The sequence below is a fragment of the Chaetura pelagica genome, unplaced genomic scaffold (genome assembly GCF_000747805.2).
Source record: "Chaetura pelagica isolate M959 unplaced genomic scaffold, ChaPel_1.0 scaffold252, whole genome shotgun sequence".
NCBI lineage: Eukaryota > Metazoa > Chordata > Aves > Apodiformes > Apodidae > Chaetura > Chaetura pelagica.
This window is the reverse complement of record NW_009952359.1, coordinates 538032-549462: the sequence shown is the minus strand read 5'-3', so window position 1 is coordinate 549462 and position 11431 is coordinate 538032. Positions and strand designations below refer to the sequence as shown.

At 49.3% G+C, this 11431-nt stretch overlaps 1 protein-coding gene across 1 annotated transcript in view; it reads left to right on the top strand.

Annotated features, from left to right (window-relative positions):
• The first annotated feature begins 374 nt into the window (after nucleotides 1-374).
• Nucleotides 375-11431, top strand: part of DPP7 (dipeptidyl-peptidase 7) — a 46774-nt gene continuing 35717 nt past the window's right edge. The window contains exon 1 of the mRNA XM_010007889.1: nucleotides 375-534. Within this exon, the coding sequence (XP_010006191.1) occupies nucleotides 375-534 (160 nt within the window). The remainder of the gene's footprint in view (nucleotides 535-11431) is intronic.

Below are 11431 nucleotides of genomic sequence, written 5' to 3'. Positions count from 1 at the left end.
CCCAGGCATCATTTCATGGCTACTTTGCTTCTACATGGCGAGGCAGAACCTGCCTTGAGACACACATACATTTGCACCAGCCAGCATATCCACCCACAGTCCAACCAAAGAGAGAGCTGCAGAGCGGGGACAGACAGATGTGGTGGCAGGACTAAGCAGGTGAGGAACTCAGGAAGAGCTGAGGGTTGGGGTGTGGGGCAGCAGACATCACAGCAGGGATCCCTGATGTGAGCAGCCAGCAAGCTCCAGGCTGAGACTCAGGATGCTGCAACACAGGGGAACAACTGCACAAACCTCTGAAAATAGCCAGACCCCAAAGCTGCCACAACAAGACAGTCCCACAACTGCAGCAATCCAGTCCCAGCAAAATCAACATGACACATGCCCTCTTACCCAGTCACATGGCAAACACCTGCAAGACCAAGGCCCCAGAACTGCTTGTGACCAAGGGACCCACAGCCCTGACCCCCCACCATGGCCCCTTCTGCCTGCGGGATGACCTGGGCACAGGCATGACAGGTCCCCTCAAGCAAGGTAGGCCTGGGGCTGCCTCTTCCACAGGGAATGGTTTCCTCTTGAGCAGCCCCTCTGTTCGGTGCTTTTCCCACGTACCATCTCCTTCTGCTATGACCTAGTTCATCAATTGCCTCTTTGTCTAGCAAAGAATCCCTGCAGTATCCCCAGCACATCAGGAACAGCCCCACATATTGTGTCACTGAGTAGGAGCCTATCTCAGCCTATCTTCATATCAGAGATGCTCCACCACTTTGGCCCTTGTGGAGGGCCCTTCTCTGGACCTTCTCCAACAGGTCCATGTCTCTCCCGTGCTCTCCAGAGCTGTACGCAGCACTCCAGGTGGGGTCTCACCAGAGCAGAGCAAAGCAGAGCAGAAGAGGTGAATCATCTCCCTCACCTCCCCCTGAAAAACAGGAAGAATGGCTCCTTCTGCCCTCACGTTCCAGTCAGCCAACTTGACTCCTCCACCACTGCTTCTAGAACTTTTCTTCCTGCCCTGGGGGCAGGGAGCTTTCCCCCAGCCCCTTCTGACAGTAAACAGGAGCTGGAGCAGCCCAGGGACCCCCTGGAGCAGGAAGCCAGCACCTGAGGCTGGAGCCTTGACCTGGAGAGCAGTGTGTCAAAGCTCACCTGGTGCTCACCAACATGCCGTGCAAAAACCTTCTGCTAGTGAGATTGCTGTTTAAAAAATAATATCTCTGCCAGGACAGCAGGGTGCCAGCCCTGCTGCACAAATGGAGAGCTCACCCTCCTGGTGGACAAGGGGGTATGCACTGACTGCCTGTGTGGGCACGTGTCCCCTCGGGGGGCATCAGGGACAGAAGGATCTGTCAGTGCTTAACAACATTTTTTAAGTGTCCAGCACTGGGGTTGACCTGTTGTGCTGTTGACAATGATCCTGATGCTTCACTGACGGCCAGTTGTTTGCATCTCATCAGTAAATCAGAAACATCTAGTCAATAAACCAGTACATCACTTCAGTCCTCAGATGTGGACACTGGTCCCTGCAGCCCTCTCCATCCTGCCTTGCCTGCGCTGGGCTCACGGGGATGGAGGATTGAGGGCTCCACACTCCCAGGTGAAAAGGCAAAGCAAACCCAGATACCAACTGTGACATTAGATGAGATTATGTGACTATGCCAGCTGGAGGAAACACCTCAGCAGAGCTACTCAACATTTATACCTGTACACAAACTGATGTTCTTCCATTCTGGCTTTTTATAACAGACATCAGCAAACCCTGTAACATAAGGAAAAATGTAGCAGGTCAAGCAAAACAAAAATGAGTGTGCTGACCAGTACTAAGTTGCTGTACCATGCACTAGCCTCAGGGAAGATTGAATGGCACAATAATCTGTTAAAAGCCACTCTGAGGGCAATGGATGGTAAAACTTCCAAAAATTGGGACAAAGATTTAGCAAAGGCCCCCTGGTGTTTTTGATCTCCTGACCCACAAAAAAAAAAAAAAAAAATAAATCCCAAATACTGGTCTGGGAAGGAGGCTGAAGAAAGACCATGGTTCCTGCTGCCCAGAAAGAGGATTGCTTCCCACAGATTAAAAAAACAGTGACATTCACCAGTGCAAGGATGTCAGGAACATCCCTGCAGCCAGCAGCTCCCATCATCAGGGGGCATCAGATGTCTTTCCCTGGATGCCATCAGTAGACAAGTTAGTAATTAGCTTGTTGTAGACAACTTCACATAAATGAGAACATCTAGTCTACACTTGGCTCTTTTCCTCAAGCAAACCCAAATATGTTTGATTTCTCCAGTCAGAAAGACCATTTTCTGTAGGAAAAAAAAAACAACAAAAAACCAATCAGGAAGCAAATTCCTCTCTCCACAGGAAGCAAATGAAAGTAAATTACACAGCAGGGATAAAGGGATACTTGCACTTCATTGACCACAAACATATTTTTCATAAAATGAAAAAAATAAATACAGCCCAGAAAGTGAGACTTTAAAATCTGAGGGTAATTTACTGGCAGGATAAGTAATTTTCACTTTGCTAATTCAAGTGCTTATTATGTTGCTGTCAGTAAGGACATCTGTGAGACACAGACCTGGATGAAATCCTGCCTTCCTGGGATCAGGCTTGCAGGGCCAGGATCACACCCTGGGCTTCAATCCCAGCTTTCATTTAGCTACTCCAATTTCAAACCTATCCCTTGCCAGGTAAGAAAGAAACCATAGGAAAGATCTGGGAAATCTGCTTCCCCAGGAGGGAACATAAAGGAAAGTCATGAGAGAACTGGTAGCTAAACTATACTTTTGCTGAGGCGAAAATGCCAAGTAATAGGGATGAGGACATTATAAGATCCAGCAAATAAGAATTCAGATGACCCAACAGGATAGCAGATCCTTGACACAGCTGAGTCTGTCTTTGCTATAATCAGCCACCACGTGACATAAATGCCTGTCAAAATCTGAAATAGTTAAAAGACTCCACGTCTATTATGCTGAGAGAAGAAAGTGTTGGAAAATCTGATCAGGATACAGTCTTGATCCCACCAAACTTATAAACAAGATGCAAATTATTCAGAAAGCAATCTAACCAAAAAGCATGAATTTTCCAGGTGAAGATCTATGGCTAATGCTGCCTACAAGGGGGAGACAAGCTCTTAAGATCTTCTGGCCCTAAAAATCAGTATTTCCTCAAGGCTTTTGAGTAAGAGATTAATTGTATGTAACTTTAGCTTTAGCAATGAACATTTTTGAAGACAAGTGGAGAGGGACCAGCTCCTCCAGCAACTAACTGACTTGCCCCTTCCCCATAAAAGAAGTCTACAGGGGAACACAGAGACAGTCCCTCCTCACCCAAGGAGCCCTGATCTCCAAATCCCCTGTGCCCAGAGAACCAAGAACCTTGAAACAGCTTTCACAAAAATGGTAAAGACTCATCACACCAGGATGCATAAAGACATTCAGGCAGCTAAGCTGCAGTTTGGCCTCTGGCAGGGTTAAGGACAGGCAGGTTCTTCCAAGAACCTGCTGTTCTGCACTAAGCTTTCAAAGAGTTTAACCCAATTATCTGGAGAGGTCTCTGTGCCTCTCCCAGTAACATACCCTGTGCACAGCAAGTGCCACTATGCTCCTGCCCGATGGGAAGCTAGAGGATGATTTTGGAGAAGGAGAAACGAGACACAAATCAGTGAGAACACATTCTCCAGGGCAGTCAGCAGAGGCAGCTTCAAGTTGGCTCACCTTGCAAAATGGATTATGATCAAAAAGGCACACAGATTCCTTTGAGATGGAAAAGTGCAGAAAAGACTAGGAAAAAAACCAGTCGTAACAGCTCAGCAGTCACAAGCTTCATCCCACACATTATCTCTGCTCCCTTTGTGACACTCTTCCTGCATTTTCTGTGATTTTTATTTTAATTCTTAAGACTCACAGTTCAAGACCCTAACTGATGTCATATAGCACTTATTTCACCAGCATATATAAATCTCATCTTCCCCTGATATTTACTTGACACCATACAAATGAAAAAGGAGAAGGGCATGTGGGTGTTTAAAAGGAAGCATGTGGGAACTGTCAAGCATTTGAGCTGACTCAATCATGCTGAGCCCACCCACTCCATCAGGAAAAACGCATTAGGATGAGCAAAGATACTGTGACTTTACTGCTGAAATGTTTGAGGCATCAGCTGATGGTGATTACCATAACTTGCTTCTTGTAACAGCCCAGAGACAAGAGCTGGAGGCTGTGGTGGGAACAGGGAGGGAGGTGAAGACCATACCATCAAACAGCCCAGGAAGGGACAAGCTCCTTGCAAACCCAAACATGCTCCACAGCAGGTCAAAGCCATGCCCTTTATCTTTGGGGTTTCGGGGGTGGGGCAGGGAGGGTGCAAGAACAGCTCAAGCACTGAAAGCTCAGCAAGGAAAACCCCATCTGCACCAACCAGCGGAAAGAAAAGCTCAATGTCTCTTCATGGCATCCTCCAGCTCTGTGCTGCTGGCTGCCACTGGGGACAGCCTGAAGGGACTCTGAGCTCTTCTGAGGCTGTTCCCAGGAAAACACTAACCATGATAAACTGAATTAAGCATTTTAAGGTTTTTGAAATCTGTAGGTAGGCAGACACCAGAGGCAGCACTGTGGCTGTATGGCTCCACAAGATATCCATGTACAGCAGACAAAAAACTTGCAGAAGTGGCCCAGCCCAGTAAGGACTCAAGACACCCAGGCTGCAGCCCCAGCCAATGTCTCCATGGCATTGCCTTTCCTCCTCTTGGCTCTTCTCAGCCCTCCAGGACCAGGACCAGCTTTTCACCTGCACAGAGCTTGCAAAACAGGACAAGTATTACCAGAGCTAGAGGCTCATGTGGAACAGCTGCCCCAGACACAACTACTTCACACTGTTTCTCCCTCTTGTTGTGACCCCAAACACAATGGCAAGTCTGGCCAAGACCCCCTGAACACAGGGACCCTGTATGTGGGTGGGGGATGAAGGCCATGGCACTGCCTCAGCTAAAAGCACCATCACATGCCTGCTGTGATACACCCTCTGACTGCTTTAATTAGGCAACAATTCAGCTGAAAACTATTTTTGCAGGGTTTGTTCTCAGCCAGATGAACCCCTGGCATACCTGACCACCAGCACCAGGACCTTACAGCCCAGACTCACTCTCATCTACCACAGCATCTGTCTGGTGCAAAGGGGGCTGCAGCCCTGACGCTGAGGACTGGCACATTTCAGCATGGCCCATACTCAGCAGGGCAAAGCAGCCTTCAGCAGAGCCCCAACAGGTTGGATCAGTGCAGAGCCTGCCTGTGGGTCTTTCCAGAGCTTCATCTTCTCCTGGTCAATGCAAAAGGACCCTAAGGCAGGGTACAGCCTGGGGAATGGCTCTGTGGTGACACTCACCCAAAGCCAGATTTCCATCAAGCTGGGAACAAAGGAAGGGACAGCCCTGTAGGACATGCTGCCCTGTTTGAATGGGAAAGCCAAGGCCAAGATGTCCCATGGCCAAGATGAGAGGTGGAAAGCCACAGACATGGCACAGGGCATCCATGGCACAGGGCTGGACCAGGAGCTTTTGCACCAGCTGCAGCCAGGGAAGGAACATCTGTTGTGCACTTCTCTGACTCCAAATTGCCTTTTGGCCCTACATCCACTTACAAATCATCACTTTCCACCACCTCTGAGACACAGCCAGGCCAGGAAATCTGGTGTGGAACCTTGCTGGTTCAATAGGGGGGTCATCCTTGGAGAAACTCTGTCCCTGTAAGCATCAGAAGCCCCCAGCACGTTTCCCTTTGCCCATTTTCCACTCTCCAGCCAACGTAGGTCTGTAGTAAATATCCAGCAGATAGAGATGAAATCCAGTTAGCACATCTCAGACTTTTATTTTTCCCAGCAGTGAAAAATTTATCTCAGCAGCCCCATCAACTCCAACTGGCTCATTCCCCATGCTGGAGCTATGGTCTTCAGCAGCTAAAAAATTTATCTTTCCAGGCAGCTTAAAATAAATGAAAGACAAGGAATTTGGAGCAAACTTTCTCAGCCTTTCACAGAGAAGGGGCAGAAAACCCCTTTTCTACTTTTTAGCCCTCTTCTTGCAAACAGCCAGAGCAAAATTACTTCAATAGGTTTGGCAGAGACTGCTGTGCTTTGAAGCTTTCTCAACACTGGAAAGACACATTTTCAGACCTGCTTTCATAAAATCATAGGGATGGTGGGGGGTGGGGCAGGGGGGGGGCAAGAACAGCTCAAGCACTGAAAGCTCAGCAAGGAAAACCCCATCTGCACCAACCAGCGGAAAGAAAAGCTCAATGTCTCTTCATGGCATCCTCCAGCTCTGTGCTGCTGGCTGCCACTGGGGACAGCCTGAAGGGACTCTGAGCTCTTCTGAGGCTGTTCCCAGGAAAACACTAACCATGATAAATTGAATTAAGCATTTTAAGGTTTTTGAAATCTGTAGGTAGGCAGACACCAGAGGCAGCACTGTCGCTGTCACAAGATATCCATGTACAGCAGACAAAAAACTTGCAGAAGTGGCCCAGCCCAGTAAGGACTCAAGACACCCAGGCTGCAGCCCCAGCCAATGTCTCCATGGCATTGCCTTTCCTCCTCTTGGCTCTTCTCAGCCCTCCAGGACCAGGACCAGCTTTTCACCTGCACAGAGCTTGCAAAACAGGACAAGTATTACCAGAGCTAGAGGCTCATGTGGAACAGCTGCCCCAGACACAACTACTTCACACTGTTTCTCCCTCTTGTTGTGACCCCAAACACAATGGCAAGTCTGGCCAAGACCCCCTGAACACAGGGACCCTGTATGTGGGTGGGGGATGAAGGCCATGGCACTGCCTCAGCTAAAAGCACCATCACATGCCTGCTGTGATACACCCTCTGACTGCTTTAATTAGGCAACAATTCAGCTGAAAACTATTTTTGCAGGGTTTGTTCTCAGCCAGATGAACCCCTGGCATACCTGACCACCAGCACCAGGACCTTACAGCCCAGACTCACTCTCATCTACCACAGCATCTGTCTGGTGCAAAGGGGGCTGCAGCCCTGACGCTGAGGACTGGCACATTTCAGCATGGCCCATACTCAGCAGGGCAAAGCAGCCTTCAGCAGAGCCCCAACAGGTTGGATCAGTGCAGAGCCTGCCTGTGGGTCTTTCCAGAGCTTCATCTTCTCCTGGTCAATGCAAAAGGACCCTAAGGCAGGGTACAGCCTGGGGAATGGCTCTGTGGTGACACTCACCCAAAGCCAGATTTCCATCAAGCTGGGAACAAAGGAAGGGACAGCCCTGTAGGACATGCTGCCCTGTTTGAATGGGAAAGCCAAGGCCAAGATGTCCCATGGCCAAGATGAGAGGTGGAAAGCCACAGACATGGCACAGGGCATCCATGGCACAGGGCTGGACCAGGAGCTTTTGCACCAGCTGCAGCCAGGGAAGGAACATCTGTTGTGCACTTCTCTGACTCCAAATTGCCTTTTGGCCCTACATCCACTTACAAATCATCACTTTCCACCACCTCTGAGACACAGCCAGGCCAGGAAATCTGGTGTGGAACCTTGCTGGTTCAATAGGGGGGTCATCCTTGGAGAAACTCTGTCCCTGTAAGCATCAGAAGCCCCCAGCACGTTTCCCTTTGCCCATTTTCCACTCTCCAGCCAACGTAGGTCTGTAGTAAATATCCAGCAGATAGAGATGAAATCCAGTTAGCACATCTCAGACTTTTATTTTTCCCAGCAGTGAAAAATTTATCTCAGCAGCCCCATCAACTCCAACTGGCTCATTCCCCATGCTGGAGCTATGGTCTTCAGCAGCTAAAAAATTTATCTTTCCAGGCAGCTTAAAATAAATGAAAGACAAGGAATTTGGAGCAAACTTTCTCAGCCTTTCACAGAGAAGGGGCAGAAAACCCCTTTTCTACTTTTTAGCCCTCTTCTTGCAAACAGCCAGAGCAAAATTACTTCAATAGGTTTGGCAGAGACTGCTGTGCTTTGAAGCTTTCTCAACACTGGAAAGACACATTTTCAGACCTGCTTTCATAAAATCATAGGGATTGGAAGGGACATCAAGTCCAACCCCCATGCTGCAGCAGAAACACGCAGGGCAGATCACATAGGAACGCATCCAGATGGGTCTTGAAAGTCTCCAGAGGAGACTCCACAACCTCTCTGGGCAGCCTGTCCCGGGCTCTGTCACCCTCACAGCAAAGAAGTTCTTCCTCATGTTGAGGTGGAACTTTCTTGTGTTCCTGTGTTCCTTTCATTGCATTATGCAGTTCGTGCACAGAAATGAACCCCCCCCCACTTACACAGACAAAGTCAGGAGGTGATGAATCCTTTTTGATTCACCAGCACTGAAGAGGGCTCACTTCAACAACCCATTTCTCCACCTCTGCCACCCACATCTCCCCAGGACCTGGTGTGACAGCCAATGCTGGCATGATGGCCAACAGCCCACCTGTGCTACCTCGGTTGCACCAACAGGCACACCAGGAAAACATACCAGCTTTAGGACTCTATGTAATAAGAAACATGACTAAAGTCCAGGTCTCAGCTGTGCAAAAAGCTTTTGAACTGCACACACAGCTATATTAACTTCCCCCTTCCCAGGGGAGCTAAGGAGGGCAAGCTGGAATCCTGCCGTGTCCAGGCAGGGTTCGTCTGTCTGCCTGGGGAGCAGCACTGAAAACAGAGTTTGCCTCAAGCAGCCAGAGCTACTCCACCCCTTAACACCCTGCTCTCCTCTTTCCATGCCTTCCTCTTTCCATGGTCAGCTGTACCAAAACCACTCTAGGCTCATTAGAACCAGATGACCTGGGGGAGGTTGAACTTCAGCTGGCCCACAAGCTGCCCAGCTCTCCTGCTCACCTCAGAAAGCCAGGTTACCTCTGCCAAGGAAACCACTCATTCACCTCACTACACCCATTTCTCCAGATAATGCTGTGTGAACCAGCAGCGTCTGCACAACAACACACAAGTTCCAAGAAGTCTCTCAAGGCAAGCAAGCTGCTTCCAAGAGCTCCCACACGTCACAGCCAGCTAATGCCAGGGACACTGAACACAGTGAAGTCTCTCTCCACGGAACAAAGTATTACTCAGTAGCTCCCAAAGGGCCAAGGAAAAAAAAAATAAGATTTGCATCTGATATTATCATATTCTTAGCAATGTAGCACAAGAGACTGAGCTGCAAAGGCAATCCCAGCTCCCTGCAGATGTTATTTCATACCAGTCCACTACTGCAAGGCAGGAAGACTCAGATTATTACTAATAAAGGAAAAACTAAAGCTAAAACATAAGAAAAGCAAGTTAAATGACTTGCCAAAGGCGACGTGATGAGCCAGTGTCAAAGTGGGTGCGAAGTCTAAGCTGTGAGAGATGAGGACCACCCCCTCCATTTGCCTTCGGGCTCCCACTTGTCGAGGGCACAGCAGAGACACCCTGATTTGTACTCAGTAGCTCTCAATACTTGTTCTTCTTCTATGAATCTGTCCAGTAAAGTTTTTTGAAACAATATACATGTTTAGCCCCAGAACACAGTTTGCCCAGAAGCCGTACAGCTCAGTAGCAGAGCCAGCTGCCCAGCGAGCAAGGGTAGAACCTGCTGGGGCCAAGGGCTAGCACAGGCTGCACCTCTGCCAGAGCTGCCACTGCAGTGGGCCCTGCTCATTCCCCAGTGCAGCCACAGGTCCCTTGCTTGGCTGCCAGGGCAGCAGTGTGGCAGCAGACTCCCCACATGGCCACCAATGGGTCTGTCACTGTCACCAGCAGGTCTGTCACTGCCACTGGCTCACTGTCCACATCCACTCAGAGGAGGGTGACAGGGAGGAACCCAGCAGAACCCAGCCCTGAGGAGCAGGAGGCTGCTGGAGACACAGGTCATACAAGTCACCTTTTTCAGGACATCAAGGTCCACCACCACTCCACTGGAACTCCAGCAGCTCCAACAAGCATGCAGCAGTGAGGAGCTGAGCCACAGTAATTAGCCACTTTAGCTAATTACAGCTGTCACTGAGGTCACAGGAGGAGCACAGCGCTGGCCAACCACTTGCTAAAATAGCAGCAACAGGATATTTCATGTTCAGCAGCAAGTGATGGCACCAAGCACTCTTGCAGAAGATCATGTGTGGCAGAAGACAAAGCATTTGCCATCAATGCTCAAAGCTGGAAGGTGCCTCACAAACTGTGCTCCAAGCGAAAACCCTGTGGCATCACTTCATGTAAAGCCAGGCTGCTGCTTTACATAAAGTTTTCATTGCAAAATCTGCCCTTAGGGAAGAAGATTATGCAATAGTTAATTTGAACAGTAGGGATGACCCTGATGAATTTCCTTTACAAGTCCTGATGTTTTAAACTCTGACTGTAGGAAGCTGTAGCAGAAGAAAACCGGCTTCTGTGCTCAGAAGAGCAGCAGCTTTTCCCCTGCAGCAAAAAGTGGGGAGGGGGCAGGAAAATTAACACTTTGAATGCTTTGAATGGGCTTCCCCACTTATGCTCTGCCGATAACTCTTGCATCACTCCCTAGGGAGTGGCAGGTACATTTAGGTGCAGCCTGCAGGTACTGAACATACTCCTGAAAGCTTTGTTAACTGGTGTAGGAAGAGAGAACCGCTAGTTTCAGCCTGTGAGCTTACAAAGGGTTCCTCTGAAACATCACTAAAAAGCACCAAACCTGATGATCACAGCACTAATAATCTGAAGAGAAAATACCAGCAATGTATTGACAGTGAGCATCAGCAGTGAGGGCTGCTGAGGGATTTGCTGCACGAGAAGGACCTTGCCTGGTGGGCCAGCCCAACAGAGCTGCTGGCTGCAGCTCGCAGCTAGCAGCAACGCTCCTGCCAGAACACCCATTCCCCACAGAGTGAGAACCAACAGGAAAAGGACCAGCCGATACTTGCCAGGCACCCTGAGTGACTCGGCCCTGACTTGTGCCTGTGGAAGGACTATGGGCCAGGCAAGGACCCTCCAGCAGGTCCCTGCAGGATGCTGTGGAGCTCTCAGTGCTGAGGGGCTCATCTCATGGCTTCCCAGCCTGCTGCAACCCTCAACCCCACTGCTGGGACCCAGGTGGGGTTCCTGTTCTTTTCCTGTTCAGGGACAGGAGCACTGTAACTCTCACCTTGTGATTTACCACCATTCACATGCAGGTAGCTCTGCTTTGAACACTTCAGTCCTGCTGGCCTCTGTTTGGCCTCTTGCAGATTTCATGCCATGCTGTGACTGAACTTGCAGGACACAGAAACCCTTTCATTACTGATGGGTTTGTACCATTTGTTTACCTCACGGCTTTAGCTACACTTTGCATGCAAGTTTTACATACCCTCCAGCTCAGCCTTCCCTGTTTGAGTGTTGTGGAGTTTTTTAAAAGAAAAACAAGACACATCTGGGGGAGAGTGTGTCCTGACTAATGTTTCTGCACTGGAACTGCTAAACTTGGCAGGGAAA